This window comes from Pseudoliparis swirei, chromosome 7, assembly GCF_029220125.1.
Source record: "Pseudoliparis swirei isolate HS2019 ecotype Mariana Trench chromosome 7, NWPU_hadal_v1, whole genome shotgun sequence".
NCBI lineage: Eukaryota > Metazoa > Chordata > Actinopteri > Perciformes > Liparidae > Pseudoliparis > Pseudoliparis swirei.
In genome coordinates this window covers 5,158,343-5,185,283 of record NC_079394.1, presented here as the reverse complement: position 1 = coordinate 5,185,283, position 26,941 = coordinate 5,158,343, and the positions used below count along the sequence as shown (strand labels likewise).

At 40.3% G+C, this 26,941-nt stretch overlaps 2 protein-coding genes across 3 annotated transcripts; both read right to left on the bottom strand.

Moving 5' to 3' along the window:
- Positions 1–1,260: 1,260 nt before the first annotated feature.
- Positions 1,261–10,823, bottom strand: got1l1 (glutamic-oxaloacetic transaminase 1 like 1). The gene is made up of 8 exons (XM_056419235.1): positions 10,649–10,823; positions 9,116–9,297; positions 8,373–8,496; positions 7,476–7,693; positions 7,220–7,370; positions 5,457–5,622; positions 5,060–5,202; positions 1,261–4,789 (listed from the first exon to the last, which is right to left on the bottom strand). The coding sequence occupies exons 1-8, from the start codon at positions 10,821–10,823 to the stop codon at positions 4,650–4,652; spliced, it is 1,299 nt and encodes a 432-aa protein (XP_056275210.1). The 3' UTR covers positions 1,261–4,649.
- Positions 10,824–13,421: 2,598 nt separating this feature from the next.
- On the bottom strand, positions 13,422–26,430 carry adrb3a (adrenoceptor beta 3a). 2 transcript variants are annotated; one of them, XR_008832331.1, is made up of 4 exons: positions 24,613–26,430; positions 16,602–18,078; positions 14,944–15,018; positions 13,422–13,592 (listed from the first exon to the last, which is right to left on the bottom strand). XR_008832331.1 is itself a non-coding variant. In XM_056419234.1 (2 exons), exons 1-2 carry the CDS (start codon positions 25,929–25,931, stop codon positions 18,051–18,053), a joined length of 1,347 nt encoding a protein of 448 aa, XP_056275209.1. In that variant the 5' UTR covers positions 25,932–26,430; the 3' UTR covers positions 16,241–18,050. The 2 variants fall into 2 exon arrangements, 1 of the variants encoding a protein (XP_056275209.1); XM_056419234.1 differs by lacking the exons at positions 13,422–13,592; positions 14,944–15,018 and having other exon boundaries at positions 16,241–18,078.
- Positions 26,431–26,941: the final 511 nt, after the last annotated feature.

The window sequence follows — 26,941 nt, the reverse complement described above, 5'->3', positions numbered from 1 at the left end:
ATTCCCTCGTTAGTCCCTGTCTACTTACGTCCCCTCACTTGCTCTTGTCCTCTGCCAGATTGTCTTGTGTTTTCCAGCCCAAGCTCTCGTGCGTTACATATTCTGTTGGTATATTTCTGAATGTTCTGTTCCTGATTATTCTCAGAGTAAAGATCATTATGTGCAGTTCTGTCTCCTGATTCGTGCTATTGGATGTATTTGTAGTTACAACTACCCGGAATTTTAATTATATGAACCCTTTGTGTGGTTTTGACTTCGAGTTACTTTTTACTTTGAATTATAGCGACTGAATTTGATATGTCATGGTTCTAAATGTATTTATTCTATACTAACATCAATTTGTAAGGTGAATTTAAATTGTGTATTGGGTATTCAACATTTATAAAGTTTGAAAATGTTTCACCAAAAAAATTAAATTGAGTATACATCATAGTTTTAGTTTCCCTGGTTACTGCTTCATGCAAGATGCGACTGAAAGCATCCAAACAAGGTCTCCGACGACACACACCGGTAATCTGTCCAGTGAATGCAAAGCACGTGGGTGTTGTGTTGAAGCACCTGCAGGCCAGGACACACACCTGAACACAAAATGGATGACACACAATCAGCAGCACCATGGAACTCAACCAGTGCCCTCTGACTATGCGGCCAGATGATATAATTATAGTTTGTATAACAAATCAATTTGAAAGTGTCTGTGTGTCAAGTGTGTGTGTGATAAACATTGTCATTTGGTTTGGCGCTTTTCTAAATGTTTAAAGTGTTAGCTAGAAGAACATTATGATGAAAGTAAACTTATAGAACTTGTGTATCAACAGTTGTTGCACACATTTTGGGTTGATACTTTTTAGTGCAAATGTTAAAAAAAGTTGACCCCTCCAAAATTAATCAAAGTAGTCAAAAATGACTCCTTTTGTGGAATATTAGGATGCATGTAAGCAACTTATCGTACATTTAAAAACTGTGGACGAGTTTCTGCAACAGTCAGTAAGTGCAAATCAAAGGGCTCCGAACAGCATTTAATGGCTGACACTCTGCATGATGGTGGATGTTGATTATCCTCGTTGTTTCCAGGGTCACTGAAATGAAAAGAATGAGATCTCTACCTCCATTAAATACCTGGTGATAATCTGTTTCTCAGAACGACACATTATCCAGTACAGTAATGGCATATCTCTCAAAAGAAAAGAGGGTCTGAAGTTAGTTTGATAAAAGCAGTATGTTTTCCGAAAAGGTGTCTCCACAAAGACGTGCATGATAGAGGAGGGAATTACTCATTGATGTTTCCACATGAGCAGTGACTTGCTTTATTATATGTTCACATCATTTGAAAATGCCTCTCAGTTGAAAGGAAATGCTAATAATAATATTATTTTGCAGAATAAAACCCAAGTAGTCCAATACAAATACAACTCTTTTTAGAAGGACGGTTACTCTTTGGGAAGCACCCAACCTCGGAAATGCAGCATCAAGCATATCATTTTTTACATTATTAAAATTAAAATCCTTTATCTTCTCATTTCTCTAATTTGATTATTCTTCCACCATTCATATATGATGGTCGTTATTGATGACACAACATTTTTGATTTGAATTTGCAACAATATTGTTGTGTTGACCATTGGTGCTTTCACCACATATTTACACATCATCATCAGTATTGTGGATAATGACTAAGTCGGCAAATAATAGCACATCAAGGACAGTCTGGTAAATTCAGTAAACAACATCTCTTACTGTAATTGAGCCTTTAAAACCAAGAAAATCCAACACATATGACATATTACCATATTCAAAATCAAAGACAATATTTAGTTTCAAATCATAATATCAATATAATATTGATATTGCCCAGCCCTGCCTTTTTTTATACTTGGATACAATCAGGAACTGACATACATCAAACATATATTTCACACAATAAGCGCAAATGTTTGTGACATTGTTTAGGTCAAGGTTGTCGACTAGATGAGAAAGCGTTCGAGGGGAAACTCACTTGCCACCAAATCAACTCATACAAACAATAGACATAGTTCCCACAGTGCACAACAGACAGAAAACACATTACATCTGATCAATAACTCCATAAAATGCCATTTGAAACATATATTACATCAGAGAGATGCTAAATCTAAAAATTGATTAAAAAACCCGGCTGGTGCTGTAACCAAAGACCTTCCGAGTGAAGCGTCCTTCCTCGCTCCTTGAATGAGCTTCTGGGTGCATTAGATAAGCAGTGGCCTCCAACCCGGTTGCATCACAAAGGCAGCGGAGCTCTGCTGTGTACTCAGCATGGGTTTCAATTTATAGCAACCTTTTTTAATCCTCTTCTTTGAATTCAGTCACAAATACATGCTGTTTATATAAGGCCAGTCATTCTGAAGATTTTCCATGGGCACTGAAAAGCTTTTGATTCCCCTTATATTGAATATATCTGGTGAGTAATGTCTGGAGTGCAGTATATAGCCACACAAAGATTATAATATACCTTTATTTACAAAATGCAAACTATAGAACAACTCAGTGAACTTGAATTACTCACACCCCTTCATGACATTAACATACACACTACCGTTCAAAAGTTTGGGGTCACTTAGAAATGTCTTTATTTTTCAAAGAAAAGCACTGTTTTTTCAATAAAGATAACATTAATCAAAAATACACACTATACATTGTTAATGTGGTAAATGACTATTCTAGGTGGAAACGTCTGGTTTCTAATGAAATATCTCCATCGGTGTATAGAGGCCCATTTCCATCAACTATCACTCCAGTGTTCTAATGGTACATTGTGTTTGCTAATCGCCTTAGAAGACTAATGTCTGATTAGAAAACCCTTGTGCAATTATGTTAGCACAGCTGAAAACAGTTATGCTGGTGATATAAGCTATACAACTGGCCTTCCTTTGAGCTTGAAGTTTGAAGAACAAAATTAATACTTCAAATATTAATCATAATTTCTAACCTTGTCAATGTCTTGACTATATTTTCTATTCAATTTTCAATTCATTTGATAAATAAAAGTGAGTTTTCATGGAAGACACGAAATTGTCTGGATGACCCCAAACTTTTGAGCGGTAGTGTAGATTACATGCATACGTAAAATCATAGTTTGACATTTTGGGAAATACACGTATTCATACTCTTGCCAAGAGTTCAGTGAGAAATGCGATACCATTCTAACATGTTTAAAGGTGCACTGCGTAAAACGTGGCGGGCATTTCTCAAACATTAAAAAAAATTAACTAGCATTATCAACAGAATGTAAAGGAATAGCGTTGTGTCAAAGACATGAAACATCTCCTGACATGAGCATGCTAACCAGCTGGCCCCGGTGGAATTATAATACCACTTGTTCATCGAGAGGCGGGAGTGAGTCACTTGGCTTGTTCTTCTCTCGACACTTAGGATGCCATCCAATATCCACTATAGGCCACAGCCACAATGTACATATCATAAGACAGCAGGGTTATTTTGACCAGCTCTCAGAGTTTCAACAGTGTCATTGAGTTTTGCATATTCTTGCCAAGCTATAAGTTCGTAGGCTTTTTAATAAATAGCCGATGACAGTTACTTTAGATTGTAAGGAGCCACATATAGAGGAGAAATGCTGCCCGCTGCTTCTTTGGTGTATGTGGCCAGATTGTACGAATGTAATGTAACCATTAATCCATATAAAAACAAACACTTTTTTTACACCTGTAAAACAACAAATTCATATTTTTGCATTTCATTTAACATTTGTGTGTGTGTGGATGAAACAATATGAGTCAAAGTGTAAACAACTAAATTGTAAATATATCAAACTGTTTGGATATGAAAAATATTTTAAGTCTGTTAAAATACTAATTTATTGTACCCCAAAATAACTCACAAAAGGCTCCCAAAGCAAAATATGCAACTCACCTACTTCTTTGGTGTATTTATCTACTAACTCATTTACCTGACAGACACATGTTACTAGATTTTACTAACACAATATATAGGAATTAAAATATCAGGAATTCATATTAATTTAACTATCCAGCATTATAAATTGAAAGCTCTATCTTGTACACTGTGCTGATTCTTCTCTTTCACTCTTCACTCGCAAATGAATGTAGAATTTTGACTGAAGAAGTTTTAGAAAGAACGATTTGAGTCCTGTTAATGTCACTTTATTAGTCTATCATGTGTTTCCATGAGAGAAACTAACCCTTTTGATTCCCAATATGTGGTTGGTTTATCCAAACAATGCCTGTTTGTAAATCTCTGTGATCATCAACAAGGGAGCCGCTACAGGGGCCTTGAAAACTGCAACGTGTCGCAAGTCAAAAATTGCACCACATTATTGCACTACATTATTGCACTACATTATTGCACTACATTTGGGTCCCCAGCTAAACTCCCTCCAAACGTGAAGACGATCAGGTGAGCTGATAGACTCTGTCATGAAAAGACTGGGGCAATTCAATAATAATAAGGAATCATATGATGTTCGACATGCTTTCTTGATGTTTACCAGATTTACTTTGCAAAGCTGAACCAACATTTGTAATAACAGTAATATTGAAACTGTGACACATGAAAGTTATTGATTTAAATTGAATGTCAGTCCGACTGAAAAGCCACTTTGACTGATTTTTTGTGCTTGACCGAACGCCACATGGTTAGAATGAAGTGGTCACAGCCAGGTGAATGGACTCTGCGATATAGTCCAAGTTACGACCGTTGATTGCGCTCACGTTTAAACAGCCACTGGCGAACAGATACACGTGTCTCTTCTTGGACACAAATTCTAACTGCTCACCTAAAATAAAACAAAAAAAACAAGAAATATTTTGAAAGCACATCTGTAGATATCATGGCCTTCGTGTTTCTTTTAATGTCACGAAAAATAAGAAAATGGAAGTATTTAATCAAAATGTTCATGCAAAAAAATCATTACAGTAATCCATGTAAATTAGTATCATTAACAGTCATCTCTATTGTTATCTAATCAAGTATAGTGTGAACACCAACAATTTTTAAAAATTAATTCCAGTCCAACATGGCAGAAACGGTGCGGTCGGCTACTCACCATTCAAGCCTATAAAACAGTAGAGTCCACCTTGCTGAGTCAGATGGTCCCAGCACCCTGGAGTTCCCAGAAGCCTCAGCCGTTCTCTCAAAAGTTCTCTGATCAGCATACATCTCTCCACAATGCACTTTACTTCTTCTTTCCTGGGAAACAGAAAAAGTAGGCAGAAATTGGGAAACGATACCTAAAGTTAATAATTCAGGATTTGCAAAAAAAAATCTGGTGAGCAAAAAGGTTCATTTTTGTAAATGAAGGATTTCATCACCAGTTTGTTAGGCATTGCATGCCTGTGGGAAGGCCTGGAACAGTCCAGCCATCACTAAACTACATGGACATCTACTGAAACAGTAGCGTTCTTTACATACTAGATTATACATGCAAATGGAGCGTTACTCACCATTCAGCAAGATGGCCTGGGTTACTGAGCACTGTGGCAACAACACGTGCTCCTCCTGCGGATGGCTGAGCCCAGAGCGACCTCACTATTTTGTCAGCTTGAGACTCCATGGAAAACAAGAGGGAGTTCTGCTTCAAGACGCACAGAAGGTGCCCGACAGCCTCACCTTTGGGAAAGGAAGCAGAAGATGAGTGTGATGTGAAGAAACGCTGTGGGTTGTTTTTTTTAAAGATTTTTTTTTTATTAACAAAAAAAATTGTAGTGAAATAGCATTTACAGTTTGTTATGCTGAAAATATTATTTTACAAAAAGAAAATATACAAATGTATAACCTTGTAGAAATCACCACACAAGGATGATGGTTTTTTTTTTAACATAAGATGAAAACAAGGAGAAAAAACAACAACAACAAAACAAGACAAAACAAAACAAAAACATTACACAAACTTTTCCCCATCCCACCCCTCCCCTTGTATGGCTCTCAGTTTCCTTTCATTTATACATCTACACAGTCTCTACACAGTTTACCTACACCCATCCGTACACATTTATATCTACACAAACCAATACAGCACTCACAACAAAATAAAACCAAAATAAAAAATAAATAACCTGCAGCTGACTTAATTTGACGCCGGTCTCACACCACCACAATCAGCCGAGTCCAGAGATGGCAGAATATCTATGAAGGGGCCCCAGATTTTTCCAAAGGCTGCCTGCTTCCCTCTCACATTATATAATATCTTTTCAGGTGTGCAGTAGGACACAAGAAACGCTGTGTTGCAGCTAAAGCAGTGTAATATTACACTCACTTTCTCTGATGTTTCTGATATTAAAATGAAGTTGAAGAAGTCTGAAATTGAAATACAGCAGTTCGATTCTCTTCCCCAAGTCTTACAGAAGCAAGCTCATGTCACTCACAATATGGGGCGAGTGGTGAGGGCTCAAAGGCCCCGAGGACCGAGTCTCCGGTCCAATTTCCGGCTTGCTAGCAAGACCTATTCATACACTCCGTCGTATTCATTGAATGTGTTGTTACTGTGTTTTCATTTGTGTGTAATGATTCCTTCTGTACATGACATCTATTGTTCTGTCCATCCTGGAGAGGGATCCTGTACAGATTGTAAAGCACTCCGAGACAAATTTGTAATTTGTGAAATTGGGCTATACAAATAAACTGAATTGAATTGAATTGAATCCTCCTCTGTTGCTCTCCTGAAGGTTTCCTCCCTTTTTTTCCCCTGAAGGGTTGTTTGGGAGTTTTTCCTGATCCGATGTGAGGTCAAAGGTCAGGGATGTCTATGTGTACAGATTATAAAGCACTCCGAGACAAATTTGTAATTTTTGAAAATGGGTTATACAAATAAACTGAATTGAATTGAATTGAAAGACCGTCTGCATGTCATTCCCCGACTGTCTTGCCCCACATGATCTATCTCCACGATCACAATAACAATCTGCCTGACGTGTTGATAATCCAGTAGAAACGGATGATAGTGATCACCAGTGATCCGGCCAGCCGTGATCACTTTAAGAGGGCTCCTCTGTATAAAGCTCCAAACTGAAAGGCAGCTGTGACTCCATCGAAACTCAGCATATGTTTTCTGGCATACAAATTCAAATTGACGTTCTGTGTTTTCTTTTAACATTCAAACAGCTCTGAGCTGTACAGATACAACATCACAGATCATGTTTGGTTGGACTCGCGGGTTGAAACATATATATCGATGAATTGAGTGGTATTCCTAACGTCTCTTACTCACCATAAAGTCCAAAGCAGTGGGAGAAGGACTGAGCACAGAGGAGCTCCATCCCCTGCGATGCACAGTACCGAACAGGCCAGGCGCCCTGCTCTAAATCTCCAGAGCAGAGCGCCTGAGGAGGCAGCAAGAAAAAAGGGAAAAGCCTCCGCCTCTGTCGAAAGAAGGACAAGACAACAAATGATCTCAAGTCGGAGTGAGGAGCGACTTGTTTGTAGTGTAGGGCCTGTTGGAGAGCAGAGCTGGACACATATGTTACCATGATGAGATTTGCAATCGCGGTCCATTGATCCTGAGAGAGGTCTGCTCCGGTAGGATAGTGGGCAGATGCCGACAGAACAACAACACTTTGCTGCGGAGCCTTCGCCAGATCCTCCAGAAGCTTCTCCAAGCAAACGTTCCGCTGCTCGTCATCCCAGTAATAATACTCACGGATATCTTGGATCCCTGCTGCCTGGAAGATACCAGCCAATGAGTCTGCAGGAGGGATCAAAACATTTAAACTCCAAAGTGTGTCATTTTAGTCACCAACGTGAGGGAAAACACCTTTTTACCTTTGCATTGAAAATGCGGAAGGTTATGTTTTGATCGCCGTTTATTTATTTATTTATTTGTATGCGTTATTAGCATAACAAAAAAGTTTAAACCGAATCGCATGAAATTTGGTGGGATGATTGGTTATTATCCGGGGACCATTTGATTAGATTTTGGGATCAATCGGGTCAAAGGTCAAAGGTCATGGAAAGGTCAAATCTTCTTTCAATTTGTATCAATTGGCATGCAACTAATGCCAACATGTTCATAATTCAATGCCCAATCTTGTGATATTTTTTATGGTATGGTTCTTTTTTTCTTTAATGATTGAATTATTTTACATTTTAACCTCTAGTCTGAGCTGCATACAGTCTTTTTGGTACCTATTTGACAGTATATGTCGCTATGGACACAGCTTCTGTCCATTGTTAGCGATTCATTCATGAACTTTTGGCAAAAATATAATATAAGTCCTCTAGTCATAATAATACACCCAGGATGAAACGAGTCATGTATGCAGTTGCAGTCGCCGCATCGGGATTATTAGCTACATGCTGTGTGGTATTTATGTTTCAAGAGCATAATCTAATCTGGCAAGACGAGGAGGTGAGGTGTTGCTCACCATCACAGGGGGAGGAGAGGTAGACCGGCCCGCTCCAAGCAGCACGGACATCACACCAGCGTCTCAGGACTTCAGCCCCGAGACGCACAGCAGCAGTGAAACCAGGAGTTTGGACTCCTAGCACCTGCGACCAAAGTCCCAAAACACCAAGAGTTTAGTATTAATATGACTAAAGAGAAAACATTTGAGAACTAATCTTGTACTGATTTTATTCTGAGGATGAAGGTGGACATAAATCCATGACTGTATGATTATATTTCTCTGCACAATGCTGATTGATCGGATGACGAAGTCCAGGCTACTCCTGCATCTGTTTGCGTTCGCTGCTGTTCAAACTAAACCCAACTCAGGCTTGGGTGAAAAGCTACGCTACAATCAGTGACAGGCAGGGTTGCCAGGTCTGTGTGACAAAACCAGCCCAATGGCCAATCAAAACCAGACCAATATCAGAACTCAAAATATGCCCGTGCCAAACCATATACACTGCTTTTAAAGTCCATGTCCATGTGTGTACGTGCTGATCTGGAGTCAGTTTGGTAGGATTTGGGTATAAATAAATTATTTCATTTAAAATATGGATTTTTATTTAAAGATATTCATGTAATTTGCATGCAAAATAGGTCTACCCGAACCAGCGGACAAAAAATTCAACCCGCGGCAACACTTCAAAAGTAGCCCAATTCCGCGGGAAATCCGCGGACCTGGCAACACTGGTGACAGGGCTCGTGTACAGCTGATATTACCCGATCCTCCATGATAGCGCGAGAGCTCTTCCCCAGAGCTACCTCCGTGGCTCGCCTGGTGAATTCTGTCAAACCGAGAGAGGATGGATACTCCGGACGAGAAGTGGGATCAGTGCTTTGCTGTTGTTTTATCTTTCGAACAAGTCGCAGTTCAAAGGTCTTTCCTTCCTCGCTGTAACACTCTGCAGGAGACAGTTATTGCAAACGTTTTTTCATCCAACAAGAAACTTTCTCAAGCTGTGAAAAATCATATACTCACACCATGAAATGGAATTTAAAGGACCACTTCTTAACCCTCCTATTACCTTTGGGGTCAATTTGACCCCATTCAATGTTTAACGTCTCTAAAAAAATGATTGACATAATTTTTTTTATTCATATTTCAGGACTTTTCCTAATTTATTGGGGACAACTGAGTAAACATAACATTCACATGATGATATGTTTTCAATGTCCTGTACAATTTGACCCCAGGCTGTTTTTCACTGTGTAAAACATATAAGAAAGATCAACTTTTTTATTTATTTAAAGGGCTATTTAGTTAGTCAACAAACAAACAAACATACCTCACACTCAAACTTGGGAAACAATATAAATTCTAATAATTTTTTCTGGAGGTTTTAATTGCTGGGGTCAAATTGACCCCAGGGGTAAAAGATGTTAGTAAATTTGAAGGTAACAGGAGGGTAAAATATATGCTTTTTCAGTTTCAATGTGTGATTTGTAGGTGGCACAAATCAGGTTAAAGGTTTGAAAGTGGTATCAGGCCGTCAAGCCCTCGGCTGACAATATGCTTGTCATTGTCTTAGTTTATTGCATATGTCAAGGTAAAGAGTTTGAACATTATAGAACTATTAAGAAGATAATGAAATGTGAAGATTTACTCTTGTAAAGGAGATTTTTTTTATCTCAAAGAGGCTTTTCCTATACATGTAAAGATGGCTGATTTTAGGATTGAGTTTGCTTTCAGGTATTTCAAGAGCACTCAGGTCCTCACAGCTCTGAGCTGCTCCAGTTCCTTAGGGTTGAAATATTTAGGTTTTAGTTTTTTAGTTTATTGCTCATTATGTTACACATACGAGCAATTTGGCGGGGTGGATGTTGCACAGCAACAATGCGACATAATTAAAAATAGAAAATATGAAAATGTACAATAAAATATAGTAAACAAACAAAGAACAGGATGTTAAAACAAGGATAAACATTTCTATGGACCCCCAGATTGAGTCTGTAATTATATAAATGTACTAACTTGTGTCCACTGTCGCTCTGATTTAAAGATGAGAAGATAGCCTCCTATTCCTTTCTCCTCTTGCACCATGAAAACTATATCTAGCATACATTTAGATACCCTTCCAAGAGAGGAATTTGACTGCACAATATAATTTCTGCATAAGTCAACAGTCCAACTAACATTAGATAACAAAGTCACAATTAATTAAAACATAATATGCAAATTGTAAGAAAAACCCTTCCCTCTTCCTCTGTTATGTTAGGTTTTTTTAATCATGATAAATGTACAAGCAGACTTACCTCTCCCGGCCAGGTAAGCCTTCTTGGTGTGAGTGTCGTTCTTGAAGGCGGACAATAGCCTTGTTGCAGGACTCCCTGCGGATACGTGGGGATTGGTAAACTCAGAGAGGGGTTCTCCTGGGGCTCCATTGTGCTTGACCACTTTATCATTTGGGCTGCAGCCGGGTCCGCTCATCTTGAACCCAGCCAGGCAAATCAGCCACCAAGCTGCAATCCTTTTGTTTGGGCACTGTTACCAAGCTACAGCACGTAGTTGGAGACTGTCACCCTGGCAACGGTGATGGATGAGTTTATCACTCCCTAATTTGTGGGTCTGGTGAGTTTACTTTACCATCATTGTGATCTATCATCAAACAGACCATAGCCAGTGAGAACATGAAGGGATGAGTCTCGGGGAAGGCGAGTCCAGTCCCCAATGTGTTGGCTTCAGTCTTTAACACTGACAACACATCAGCTCAGCGAGCTCCGTCTGCTCCTCATTACGGGTCGAGTTGCTGGTTCTACATAAGACCTGTAGCCTCCTTACATTAATGAAGGACCATTAACTTACACAGTTAGGTGCAGGTTCACTTGTGTGTGGAGAATCAACATGGGCTGGCCATACTTCTGCATATTTTGGAAAGGTTTCACTGACCAATTAGGCTACAGAGACTGGAGCAGTCGATTGGCATTTCAGGCACGGCACTAATTTGGTTTAAATCCTATTTATCAGATCGATCTCAGTTTGTATTTGTAGACGATGACGCCTCGATAACCACCAACGTTAATCACGGAGTTCCACAAGGTTCTGTGCTTGGACCAATTTTATTTACCTTATACATGCTTCCTTTGGGCAATATTATCAGGAAACACTCCATAAACTTTCATTGTTATGCAGATGACACTCAACTATATTTATCGATAAAACCAGAGGAGAGCAACCAACTCTGTAAAATTCAAGCATGTCTTAAAGACATAAAAACATGGATGACCTGCAACTTCTTGATGTTAAACTCAGACAAAACTGAAGTAATTTTAATCGGCCCTGAGCACCTCAGAGATCAATTATCTGGTGATGTGGATTCTGTAGACGGCATTGCCCTGGCATCCAACACCACTGTAAAGAATCTTGGCGTTATCTTTGATCGGGACTTGTCCTTTAACTCCCACGTAAAGCAAATCTCAAGGACTGCATTCTTTCATCTCGTAATATTTCAAAATCAGGCACATCTTGTCTCAAAAAGATGCAGAAAAATTGGTTCAGCGTTCGTTACTTGAGACTGGATTACTGCAACTCCTTATTAGCAGGCTGCTCTAATAAATCTCTTAGGTCTCTCCAGTTGATCCAGAATGCTGCAGCTCGTGTTCTCACTAAAACTAAGAAAGAGATCACATCACTCCTGCACTAGCTGCTCTGCACTGGCTCCCAGTAAAATCAAGAATCACTTTTAAAATTCTTCTCTTAACCTACAAAGCCTTGATTGGTGATGCTCCATCATATCTTAAGGAGCTTGTCGTACCATATTGCCCCACTAGAGAGCTCGCTCACTAAATGCGGGACTACTTGTAGTTCCTAGAGTCTTAAAAAGTAGAATGGGAGCCAGAGCCTTTAGTTATCAAGCTCCTCTTTTATGGAACCAGCTTCCAATTTCAGTCCGGGAGGCAGACACAGTCACCTCGTTTAAGAGTAGACTTAAGACCTTCCTCTTTGACAGAGCTTATAGTTAGGGCTGAATCAGGTTTGCCCTGGTCCAGCCCCTTGATATGCTGCTATAGGCTTATAGCTGCCGGGGACGTTTTAGGATGCACTGAGTACCTATCTCCTCTTTTTCTCTCCTTAAGGATGAATTTTCATCTCTCAATCACACGTTACTAACTCTGCTTTCTCCCGGAAGTCCTTTTGACTTTCGTCTCATGGGGTCATCGGACCCTATGAGACGGCATAATCCTATCTGCCTGATGGATCGTCTGGGTCGTGGAATTCCTGCTCATGACTACGCCACTGTCCTGTTGTGACTCCGCCCACTCCTCCTCCCCACCGCCATCTGCCTGATGGATCGTGGAGGTCTCCATCGTGGAATATGCCTACTATGAACTATTCATACACTCTGTCATATTCATTGAATGTATTTTAACTCTAAATCTGTCCTTCTGTACACATTACATCTATTGCATCTGTCCATCCTAGGAGAGGGATCCTCCTCTGTTGCTCTCCTCCAGGTTTCTTCCCTTTTTTTCCCCCTGAAGGGTTATTTGGGAGTTTTTCCTGGTCCGATGTGAGGTTTTGGGGCAGGGATGTCTATGTGTACAGATTGTAAAGCACTCCGAGACAAATTTGTAATTTGTGAAATTGGGCTATACAAATAAACTGAATTGAATTGAATTGAACTCAGGCTTGGGTGAAAAGCTACGCTACAATCAATGACAGGCAGGGTTGCCAGGTCTGTGTGACAAAACCAGCCCAATGGCCAATCAAAACCAGACCAATATCAGAACTCAAAATATGCCCGTGCCAAACCATATACACTGCTTTTAAAGTCCATGTCCATGTGTGTACGTGCTGATCTGGAGTCAGTTTGGTAGGATTTGGGTATAAATAAATTATTTCATTTAAAATATGGATTTTTATTTAAAGATATTCATGTAATTTGCATGCAAAATAGGTCTACCCGAACCAGCGGACAAAAAATTCAACCCGGCAACACTTCAAAAGTAGCCCAATTCCGCGGGAAATCCGCGGACCTGGCAACACTGGGACAGGGCTCGTGTACAGCTGATATTACCCGATCCTCCATGATAGCGCGAGAGCTCTTCCCCAGAGCTACCTCCGTGGCTCGCCTGGTGAATTCTGTCAAACCGAGAGAGGATGGATACTCCGGACGAGAAGTGGGATCAGTGCTTTGCTGTTGTTTTATCTTTCGAACAAGTCGCAGTTCAAAGGTCTTTCCTTCCTCGCTGTAACACTCTGCAGGAGACAGTTATTGCAAACGTTTTTTCATCCAACAAGAAACTTTCTCAAGCTGTGAAAAATCATATACTCACACCATGAAATGGAATTTAAAGGACCACTTCTTAACCCTCCTATTACCTTTGGGGTCAATTTGACCCCATTCAATGTTTAACGTCTCTAAAAAAATGATTGACATAATTTTTTTAAATTCATATTTCAGGACTTTTCCTAATTTATTGGGGACAACTGAGTAAACATAACATTCACATGATGATATGTTTTCAATGTCCTGTACAATTTGACCCCAGGCTGTTTTTCACTGTGTAAAACATATAAGAAAGATCAACTTTTTTATTTATTTAAAGGGCTATTTAGTTAGTCAACAAACAAACAAACATACCTCACACTCAAACTTGGGAAACAATATAAATTCTAATAATTTTTTCTGGAGGTTTTAATTGCTGGGGTCAAATTGACCCCAGGGGTAAAAGATGTTAGTAAATTTGAAGGTAACAGGAGGGTAAAATATATGCTTTTTCAGTTTCAATGTGTGATTTGTAGGTGGCACAAATCAGGTTAAAGGTTTGAAAGTGGTATCAGGCCGTCAAGCCCTCGGCTGACAATATGCTTGTCATTGTCTTAGTTTATTGCATATGTCAAGGTAAAGAGTTTGAACATTATAGAACTATTAAGAAGATAATGAAATGTGAAGATTTACTCTTGTAAAGGAGATTTTTTTATCTCAAAGAGGCTTTTCCTATACATGTAAAGATGGCTGATTTTAGGATTGAGTTTGCTTTCAGGTATTTCAAGAGCACTCAGGTCCTCACAGCTCTGAGCTGCTCCAGTTCCTTAGGGTTGAAATATTTAGGTTTTAGTTTTTTAGTTTATTGCTCATTATGTTACACATACGAGCAATTTGGCAGGGTGGATGTTGCACAGCAACAATGCGACATAATTAAAAATAGAAAATATGAAAATGTACAATAAAATATAGTAAACAAACAAAGAACAGGATGTTAAAACAAGGATAAACATTTCTATGGACCCCCAGATTGAGTCTGTAATTATATAAATGTACTAACTTGTGTCCACTGTCGCTCTGATTTAAAGATGAGAAGATAGCCTCCTATTCCTTTCTCCTCTTGCACCATGAAAACTATATCTAGCATACATTTAGATACCCTTCCAAGAGAGGAATTTGACTGCACAATATAATTTCTGCATAAGTCAACAGTCCAACTAACATTAGATAACAAAGTCACAATTAATTAAAACATAATATGCAAATTGTAAGAAAAACCCTTCCCTCTTCCTCTGTTATGTTAGGTTTTTTTAATCATGATAAATGTACAAGCAGACTTACCTCTCCCGGCCAGGTAAGCCTTCTTGGTGTGAGTGTCGTTCTTGAAGGCGGACAATAGCCTTGTTGCAGGACTCCCTGCGGATACGTGGGGATTGGTAAACTCAGAGAGGGGTTCTCCTGGGGCTCCATTGTGCTTGACCACTTTATCATTTGGGCTGCAGCCGGGTCCGCTCATCTTGAACCCAGCCAGGCAAATCAGCCACCAAGCTGCAATCCTTTTGTTTGGGCACTGTTACCAAGCTACAGCACGTAGTTGGAGACTGTCACCCTGGCAACGGTGATGGATGAGTTTATCACTCCCTAATTTGTGGGTCTGGTGAGTTTACTTTTACCATCATTGTGATCTATCATCAAACAGACCATAGCCAGTGAGAACATGAAGGGATGAGTCTCGGGGAAGGCGAGTCCAGTCCCCAATGTGTTGGCTTCAGTCTTTAACACTGACAACACATCAGCTCAGCGAGCTCCGTCTGCTCCTCATTACGGGTCGAGTTGCTGGTTCTACAAAAGACCTGTAGCCTCCTTACATTAATGAAGGACCATTAACTTACACAGTTAGGTGCAGGTTCACTTGTGTGTGGAGAATCAACATGGGCTGGCCATACTTCTGCATATTTTGGAAAGGATTTCACTGACCAATTAGGCTACATGTATGTACTGATAGAGTATTTTTATTTTTTTACCTCCTAGAATGTGTAGAGATCAAACAAATGCGTGCAGAGTTTATTCTGTATGTGCATGTGCACCAAATTGCACTTCCTTACTCAGATGCCAAGGAAAAGATACAACCAGACAGAGTAATGATCCTTCGGTTTCAAAAAAACACTATTTTTGATCAGACTTCTGGGAAATAGAGATGTTCCCCTGGGGATGATAATTAAAGAACAGCAATTTCATGTGGATGAAGAAGTAGCAGAGACTCTCCCAGTTATTACAAACCAGAATCAAGGGAATCTTCTAGCAGCTATCACATGATATAAGGTCTGTAGTCCACTCGCTGGTAGTCACAAATGACTGCACTAGATGGCAGTAGCTGACCAATCCGTGCAGTTCGTCCTGTCAATTAGCCGACCAGAAGTAAATTAGGAAAGATTAATTCAAGAAAAAATATTTTTCTCAGCTCTCCTCATCCTCTGTGTTACTTCTCACAGTGCAGCTTTCAGAGATTAGGCTTTCCGTGGGTGGTTGTTAAACTTCAGTACTGAATGATGAGTGTTGTTGTCTCTTCTTTGTTGACCGGCAAATCGTGATGAGATGATGATGGAGAAGAAAAGTTCGAGCGACTCAGCACTTGATAAGAATACAAAGTTTATTCTACAAGATCCAGGTCAAAAACAGACGCCTAGAACAACTGGAGACTTTCAGGAACCGAATTGAGAAAATCTGACGATATGGCATTTTGCTACATGTTATATAGACAAAGGAAAGAGGCGTTTATGTTCAAATCTATAGGCCGGCCACCTCAGTTGGGAGGGCTTGGAGCGGGCTTCTAGCCCCCTCCTCACATGATCACTTTCCACACACAAGCCCCTCACCACAGAGACCTTGTAACCCTCTGGGCTCAGCACTTCCTCCGACCTACAGATTCTGATAACTGGCATCCTGTGTCATGGAAAATACACAACAGTGTCTACAAAAGTGCTTTTTAAAACATGTACCTTCCACTCTGTCGACTGCAGGATCTGTTTTCCTCCCATCACACTGCATTATGTCTGCAGTTGAATTATCTGCGGCGTGCCCAGTCATCTGTGTTTGCCCAGTCGTCCTTTACAGGCAAACAACACGTTGAATCCAGAAACACACGTACAGAGACATAACAGTCACAAGGGTTGATATCAGGCGTGTGGTTATCCGGGGTAAAGTTACTTTGAAAAGTGTCTTTACCTCAGACAGAATAATTGTTTCCACCCCTTGTTGGATGATATTTAAAAAAGGACATGCACTTTCCAAAAATACATTGGATTGGTAATTGATTGCACACTAATTATCAATCTATCAAACGCTTGTCACAGTCTGGGAGAAGAACAGAGATATATTTTCCACTGAGAAAAGCCGCCAGCGTAATTTTTGGTTCTGACATTTTTTGCTCTTCTTTAAAAAAAAAAAGTCTGGTTCTGAAATAATGAATTATTTTGCAACATCGACCTTAACCTCTCCAGCAACCGCCATTGCTGTTGAGAGCGAACTGTTGCTCTCCGTGTCCTCTCTCAGCGATAGTTCAAAGCAGAATAATGCAATGCGATAAACTCTTTGGCCTTTACATTCCAACATTGTGGACTCAGTTTTTAATATGATTTACATCATTACGGACTTTGTGTATGTCATAGTGCTGAGTTTGCACACAGAGCACACCTGACCAATGTTCCACAGTTTTATAATAGTTTATTTCTCAATGCAACAGATGATGATGTTGAGGCTGTTGATGTTGATTAGGACATGTGAGAGTGTGTGATTGATCTTATTTCATAGCCGCTTGCCGAAGGTAAGGAGTTTACTGGAAACATCTTGGAGCTGAAGTGTTTGTTATGGTGACCTGCACTTTGTCATACTGTACCTCGCACATAGAATACTGATGTGAACTGTTGACAGGCAGTTTGTGCATGATGTCCTGATGAAATATTTGAACAGCCAGCAATCAGAAATGAACATTTTCCATAGCTGTGGTATAACTGAACGTAGCTAACTATTGTGTGGGCACAGAAAGGCTGAAAACAGACTCCAGCATTGAATATCAGAATGCTCAGCCCTTTGCTTTCGCTCATATTACAATTACAATTTGACAACTTTTGTATTTTCCTAAAGATTTATTCCGTAGTTTTTTAAACCACAGTCCACATACACTGTGACCAAAGGTTAACTGGAATGTATTTACAACTTGCCGCCTTGTCTCAGGGTACTTTGTTGTCACCGTGTCTGCGAGGTGCTGAGCTGGAGCAGCTCATCGCTCCTGTCCACACCAAATCAGCTGTTTCCTCTCCAGTCCACACGGTGGTCTCTTCGGGGTCAGCTTCACTCGGCTTATTGCGGCCGATGGTTGTGTCCTCGCGGTTGCTCGGTCTCGGCCTTTGCAGGAATCACAGTTTGCTTCGGTAGCTTGATTTGACAGTTCATCCGTCCTCTTCCTGCAACGTGAAGCTGAAAAGAACGGCCAAAAGACATCAGTGAATCTCACATGTGACACTATGTACCATGTGACTTTTAAAAATGAGGTGTGCATATTAGTCTATATTCTAAAGATAAAAAGGCATACATTGTTTGCAATGGCAACATTCATGAATTAGATTTTGTCAATCCAATATCTCTATATTCAATGTTGAACAAATGTTCTATTTTATGAAGAGAGAGAGGGGGGGTGGGGGGGGGGGGTTAGCTGGTTATCCAGCTTTCCCATTAGAAACCATTAGACCTCTGACTTTGTGTGCAGCGCTGCGAGATGTGATGCTACGAACAAAAGAGCTCCTTCTGTGTATTATGACCTGTTGGCCTGCGCTGCTCACACCCTGTATGACATTCCAGTTTCTATCAGAACGTTACAAGACAACAACAATGATTTGTTGTCTTACAGTCCATTTCAGTCTTTATATTTTCATCTTCTTTTTGTCTTGTCAACTACAGAAAGTTAGCGTAAGGTTTTCCTCTACTTTGAAACCTTTGAAAAAGCCAAGATTGGAATTCTGATGCTATTGCCTCAACACGTCTCCACAGGAAGAAATAAACTAGCTAGAACTGCAGGAAACACCTCATCAGAATTATGAAATATGATCCTTTTAACTGCAGAAGAATCACCACAGTCTTTGGTCTGTTTCAGTGATTTTAAAATGTTGCATCTGAAAGATTTCATGGACAAAACCTTCAGGAATAATATAATGTTACACATTCTGTTGAATCCACAGTCATAGCTGGCACATATTTAGTGTCTCAATTCAAGTTAAGTGCATCAAAGTTAAATAAAATCCATCCATCATCTGTGACAAGTGTATTTTCCGTCTTTAAATATATGTCTGCGTGTCGAACGGAGATGATGCTAGGTATAATTTAGTTAACGTGATTTATGAAATTCTGTGAAGTATTAGGAACACCTCTCTATTTCAACAAGAACACAAATTAAATTCATTAAATTAAATGAAGCTAGGTGTACTTTCAAAACTTGCAACAGATTTAGTTTCTCTCATGAAAATATTTTTAAAGTCGGGACGAACATTAAATAAGAATTCAGTTACACATATTGCTAATATTTTACCAACATCAAATTGATCTCAACACAGTTTTTAATAATCGAATAGCCCTAATCACGTATAATTAAACTAAGAAAAGTTAGCCGCAACAACCAGTGACAGTGTCGATGTCAACCCATCACTCAGCCCTCCATTCAGGTCACACTGACAAATATGAGAAGGAAATACTTGAAATACTTCCATGCAGATGTAAAGATTTTACATCAAATTGTACATCCATATTTCAAAGTGCTTTTTATTTGATAGAAGTTACATTAACCTCGAGTCATACAGCGAATCAATGTATTAGATGATCAGTTTCACTTATTTAAATGGTTAAAATCATCCATCATAATCGTTAAATATCCATAGCATTAGAGTGTTGGTATGATTTTACTTTCATACTGTAACATGATACAGGATTCATTGTCGCTCTTGTTATGCTTTATTACCTTCGCATTGAAAATGCGGAAGGTAATGTTTTGATCGCCGTGTATTTATTTATTTATTTGTATGCGTGTTATTCGCATAAGTATAAAAGTATTAAACCGAATCGCATGAAATTTGTTGGGATGATTGGTTATTATCCGGGGACCATTTGATTAGATTTTGGGATCGATCGGGTCAAAGGTCAAGGTCAAGGTCATGAAAAAGGTCAAAATCTTCTTGAATCGCATGGAATTTGGTGGGATGATTGGTTATTATCCGGGGACCATTTGATTAGATTTTGGGATCGATCGGGTCAAAGGTCATGGTCATGAAAAGGTCAACATCTTCTTTTTACCATAGCGCGGTCAATTTTTATCCAATTGGCATGCAACTAATGCCAACATGTTCATAATTCAATGCCCAATCTTTTGATACTGCGAAATATGCGCTCTACCGAGTGCCCGTTCTAGTTGCTGATCTGTATCTGTCCAAACCTTAACTATTTGAAGTTATATTGTTCTTAAGTGTTTGCTCAGCTCCTGGATACCTGCAGTGTCCTCGGTCAGCCAGGCTTCAAAGGGAGTGTTTGAGGTTTCTCAGCGGTCACGATCACCATGTTTTGTTTCATCCCGCTCCTTGTTTCACGCTCTCTTAAGCGTGATCTCGCTCTAAGATAACTAAATGCACATTCTGAAAGTCAGTGTGTGAGTGTGGGTTGGAATTATAGGGTTAACAGCACAGGAAAGAAAGCATTACAGCCAGCTTGTCCCTCCTAAAACACACCATCGAAACATCAGGACGCCCTAATGCGCGCCGACAGCTATGCTTAACTATATATATATAAAATAAATGATTATTATTTTTATGCTCACTGCAGTGCTTTCATTTTCTTACACAAAAAAAGCTTGTCAATCACAGCAGATGTTTTTTGCCAGTCCAAATTCATTACAGATTAGTCTAAAAAGTAGAGTACATGATGCAGCAGAAATACCTTTCATTGTTTACCAAGTTTACTGCATGCTGTATTTTCAGACTCATACTCAAATCACAAAGTGACAATGAATTAAACACAGATCACTCCGGGAGGACTCAAGCTCGCTTGTGTGGTAAATCTGATTATATTGACGTACATAGCTGCCATGTTCGGTCCAGTAACACATAGTCCTTTATAAACCTGAGATGTGACCATTATAAACAATATGTCCTTCTTAGTTTGTCCCTTTGAACATTTACTCTTGATTTGGAGTAATAAGCCACTTATTGCGACTTTAATGAGTCAGTATACGGGAAAATGTAATTCTCCACCTCCATCTCTCTGTGCTTTGTGTAATGCCTGGTTATTTGTGCTTTAAAAAAAAAACAGACATTAGCTCCCCACAAGCTGAGCATATATCCGAACACACTACCGTTCAAAAGTTTGGGGTCACTTAGAAATGTCTTTATTTTTCAAAGAAAAGCACTGTTTTTTCAATAAAGATAACATTAATCAAAAATACACTCTATACATTGTTAATGTGGTAAATTAATATTCAAGGTGGAAACGTCTGGTTTCTAATGAAATATCTCCAGAGGTGTATAGAGGCCCATTTCCATCAACTATCACTCCAGTGTTCTAATGGTACATTGTGTTTGCTAATCGCCTTAGAAGACTAATGTCTGATTAGAAAACCCTTGTGCAATTATGTTAGCACAGCTGAAAACAGTTATGCTGGTGATATAAGCGATACAACTGGCCTTCCTTTGAGCTTGAAGTTTGTAGAACAAAATTAATACTTCAAATATTAATCATTATTTCTAACCTTGTCAATGTCTTGACTACATTTTATATTCATTTGATAAATAAAAGTGTGATTTTTCATGGAAGACACAAAATTGTCTGGGTGACCCCAAACTTTTGAACAGTAGTGTATGTACCATATGTATTTGTTGTCATGATTAGATTTGTCTTTTGTGAACCAACGATGACGACAAAAGAGTTCTCCAAATGTATCTGCACTGCTAACCCATTGGAGCGAAACCTGAACCAATCAGTATCAGTGATTTCTTGTCCCCGTCCCATCAGTGTCTGCTTTTCACATAAGATCTTGTTAATGTTCATCCTCCTGAGGTGGAAGCTAAGGTATAATATTAGTCCTGTGTCTTTGAACCGGTCGATTAGACTCTTTCTTCTCCACGTCCGAACTGCAGTTTAGCCACCACCGAGTTGGCTGCTGCTCGTTGAAATAAAATGTTCCGCTCTCTTTAATTTTAGTGTTCTCGTTCGTGGATAAACTGTGCTTAGAAACTCCTTCCGCTCAATAACGCATCGCAATATCTTTCAAAAACTTGAAGATTTTTTTTTTTTTAGATACCTCCAATACACATTTTAGAACTAATGCAGAAGCATTTCTCACTTTAGAGAAATAGAAGAAAAATAGAAGCTAAATTCACTTTGAAAAATGTCCTGTGAAAACAATATTGATATCGTACATTACCTCAAACCATACATTAAATGTCATGGTTCCTGTACCAAAAATATGTTTTTAAAAATACTTTTCAAAACAGCCTTTATTGCAAAAACGCACAATATCACATGATTAACACTATATTACTATAACGTTAAGGATGTGTTTAAATAATACACAAGGTCACGCATCAACCGTGTCTAGCAAAAATATATAACTGGCTGCCCTTAGTGGACTCTCTTATGTAATGTTGCGTAACCAGCGTAAAGTCAACGACGACTGATATAACACGTACAATGGTCTCCTCCGGGAAAGTCCTGTGTTTGTTTGACCCATCCACCCACCCGCCTGAGTGGACTGCCACAGGCTACCCGTAATTATCCTCATTATGCACTCACCGAATGCAAAAAAACGGTGTTATTCAATGTATATGTAGTTTGCACAGACATGCAAACACATTATTTCTTTACTACTGCACACTTTGATGGCCAAAAACATCACTTTGAGAAATTGCACTTGTCATACATCACCTGGCGTATACGTGACAGAAGGGGAAGGCTGCTGTGGATGTCGATAAGAGCAGCAGTGATATGCCTGCATGTCGTCCCATGAAAACAAAGTGACTGGTGATAATAAACCTGCTGTTACATGTGGTCCCAGGGTTCAAAGGAAATTGCACAATTGCTCTTTTGTGTGGCTAGTCAGGTTGACGGGGATGACTGAGGCACTCAAAAAAACACTTCAGCAGTGCAGACTCGAGCTGGAACCGTGTGTCACGTTCCCTCATTAAGCCCGCCTGCACACCACGGCCCCGCCAGAGTCGTTCCCAAACGGCTGGTCTCACTTACGGTTGTAATCCTGCTCAAAGCGCAGCGTGAGTCCACTGAGCCGTTCCCCTCAGGGGATTTACGACAGATCACACCTCGCTCCTTTTAAAGAAGACTTGTTTATGCTCCTAAATGACTCTGGTTGTAAAGAAAAGAGAACAATTATCTGTCTGTCTGTCTTTGTGGGTGTGTGTGTGTGTGTGTGTGGGGGGGGGGGGGGGTGTTTGTGTGTGCATGTGTCTGTGTGTGCGTGTACATAGACTCCTAATGATTACCTTCGCATTGAAAATGCGGAAGGTAATGTTTTGATCGGCGTGTATTTATTTATTTATTTGTATGCGTGTTATTCGCATAAGTAAAAAAGTATTAAACCAAATCGCATGAAATTTGGTGGGATGATTGGTTATTATCCGGGGACCATTTGATTCGATTTTGGGATCGATCGGGTCAAAGGTCATGGTCATGAAAAGGTCAACATCTTCTTTTTACCATAGCGCGATCAATTTATATCCAATTGGCATGCAACTAATGCCAAAATGTTCATAATTCAATGCCCAATCTTGTGAAATGCAAAAGTATGCGCTCTACCGAGTGCCCATTCTAGTTACTACATATCTTCCTGTATTCTGTGACAGGCCTGATGTCCTCTTGTGGTGGCTCTTTCCACCTCCCTCATCCAACCAGCCTTCACCAGGTGTTCCTATTGGCTGTCAGTCTTGTCAACAGCCTCTCCAGTTATGAGGAAGTCTTGTGTGTAAGTGATAACGATTTATCTGCTGCGGGCGCTGTTGGGCAGGGCACTCTGAGGCCTGCTGACAGGCAGAGAGCCATAATAATATTTGGAAATATCACATCTCATCGTGGTTTCACAAAGCCATTTTACGGTCATCTTTTTGATAAAGGGATGCTGTTTTTAGATACCACATAATGAAATGGGCAAAAAAAACTACACAAACAATATGAGGGTTTCTATGAAATATAAATTGATTAATTAATGCTAACTATTATTTAGGAGTGTGCTGAAAAACATTCACACAGTACCAGCCATACTATATTAACATCAGCTGGGTTTCTTGATTACAGGAAACATAGTCCAGTAACTGATTTTGAGGCATACATAAAAATCTAAATATTAAGATTCATTTGGAGTTTGGTTACCCCAGCTGCAGCCAATCGGCCATACATTATTTATTTTTCTTTACTGTCCAAACTATTGTTTTAAAGGCTAGCAGTACACTTTTAAAATGTCCAAATCTGGATTTCTACATTTAGGAAATGCACTGTGTTTGACTGTTGTTGATATTTACAAATGGATTTATGCGCATTGTTTACGATTAGCACTATTAATGAGAAGAAAACAGGCGAATAAGAAAACAAGAGAAGACACACCCTGTCTTCTCAAATAGTTCCTCTCAAATAAAATGCAATGTGATTTCCTGATGTTGTATTATATACATATACTGTGTATATATATATATATATATATACAGTAAAATTATATATATATATATATATAATTGTTCTAATTGCTTTTTTATTGAATTATCTAATTAATAAAAATATTGAAAAAAGTTCAAACACTGTTACCTAATCCTTCCCCAATGCTGCATTGATCTTGATGTTGCCTTTATGGTTATGCATGATGTCCTGGTGTACATAGCTGTCAAAAGGATTTACATCATTCTCTTTTTAAACTATGGTTTTACTGTTGTAGTACGATGGAGAAAGAAAAATGGGAAGGGAAAGGGAACTTACAATTTGGTTTCTGGCTCCGATAAGTCACTGATTTGTGTGCTGCCGTTGGACTGCAGAGGATCAGGGAAAGCCTCTTCAATTCCGCTGCTTCCATGAGTGCTGGTCAGACTCTCACTGACCTCAGTCCTACCAGTCGGAGGCTTTTGGAAAGACCCGGCTGCAGTGCCCGACTCGACCCGCCATAGAAAGCAGGAGCAGCGAGTCCGCAGCTGTTTGTAGAAAGCATTGAGCCACCGGCTGGAGCACCACGGACAGCCCAGCAGGTTCTTGAACGCAGCACGAAACTCAGGACTCCTGCAGTAGATGATGGGGTTGAGGCCGGAGTTGATGTAACCCAGCCAGTTCAACAGTCGGAAGATCCTCTCGGAGGGAACGTCTCTTTCAAACGCATTGATGATGTTGGCGACGAAGAACGGCAACCAGCACACAGTGAAGGTCCCCATGATGATCCCCAAAGTCTTCAGGGCCTTGTGCTCTTTGACGAGCGTGAGCCGCGACGGCCTCCGCTTGACGCTCTTCCTCCGCGCCGCGCCGCTGCAGATGGTGTAGCCTGCGCACGCCGTCAACGGGATGTTCTTCACGCGAGGGTCAACTTGCACCTGCGCGACCGGACACTCGTTCTGAAAACGCACGCGATCCTTATCTATGAGCTGGACCTGCCGTGTGGCGATTAGAAAGACTCTCGCGTACACAAATATCATTATGAGCAGCGGGATGTAAAAAGACACGATCGAAGAGGCGATCGCGAAGGCCCTGTTGGTCACGAAGTCACAGCACGTCTCGGTTTCGTAGCACTGCCTCGCCGCTTCGTCGTCATTATCGCGCCAATACCCTTTCATAATGGGTACAAAGGAAATTAAAGCGGACACGACCCACACTAAGCAGACGATCGCCCTCACGCGCCACTTGTTGAGCAGAACCAGGTGTCGGAGCGGCCTCGTGATGGCGATGTACCGATGCACTGCGATGACGCAGAGCGTCTCGATGCTCGCCGTCACGCACAGGACATCCACAGAAGTCCAGAACTCGCAGAACGTGTCGCCGAGCTGCCAGTTGCCGGTCACCACGATAGCGGCCCCCAGAGGCACCACCAGGACCCCCATGATGAGGTCCGCGCACGCCAGGGACATGATGAAAATGTTTGTCGTCGTTTGTAGCTGTGAAGTGCGAGCGACAGCGATGATGACCAGCAGGTTTCCCACCACTATGGTCAGTATTACGATGACCAGTATGATGAGGCTCCAGGGTCCCGCCGCCGCGTGATAGGGCTCTGTTCTGTTCACCATGTAGGATGCTGAAGTGCTCAGGTTTCCATCCATTATAATCAGCTGAAGATGTTTTTTAGGTCAAAGTTAACAAAACAAAAGATTCTACGCTTCTTACGAACATCATACACTAAATAACAGGTTTTATTTACGATGCAGTCACAGCTTACATTTCAGAGCTTGGGAGGCTTGTTTGGCAGTGTTCAAAAGGCAGTAGTGGCATTCCATGTTTCCATACGGGATAAACAAGATGTGATTGTGAGCTGAAGTTCTTCTGGTGGAGAACACAGCAGCATGTTCTTCAAAAAAGATGAATCCAAACTCTCCATAGAGTTGTATTAGTTCACGGAGTTTCAACTCTTTCTGAATCCGGGAAACAGGAACATAAAGTGGAAAAAGGTTTTTGAGAGGAAAATCCGTCTGTGTCCATTGTCCATCGGTCCACTGGGAATAGAGTAGTTTGCAGTGTTTCCGCTGAATCCCACATGAGCCACGATGCCACAGTCGGACTGTCAAGCAGCAGCGACACCGCTGCAAGAACCACCAGAGTGCACCAGAGTGGCTGCCCACTCTCTCTTTTGCTGTCTCTCCCTCTATCTCTACCCCTCTGACTCTCTCAGTGCAGGTTGCCCAAGATTGTGTTGGCTTTAATCACACCCTGGCTGAAGGCAGAGGGGAGGAGTTGAAAAGTGTGCCTGTGTGCTGAAGCCATACAGGGTTCAGTACCCTAATAGAGCCAAACCCACATGCCAACAATCACACACACATAGACAAACGTACAGAACCACAGGAAAATAACTAACCCTGCATTAGAGCTTGTAATATGAGTGCAATGTTTGTCAAAAATGGCAAAATTATCTTGATGACACGCACATCGTTCTCTTATAAGTTTTAAAGTACACTACCATTCAAAAGTTTGGGGTCACTTAGAAATGTCTTTATTTTACAAAGAAAAGCACTGTTTTTTTCAATAAAGATAACATTAATCAAAAATACACACTATACATTGTTAATGTGGTAAATGACTATTCTAGGTGGAAACGTCTGGTTTCTAATGAAATATC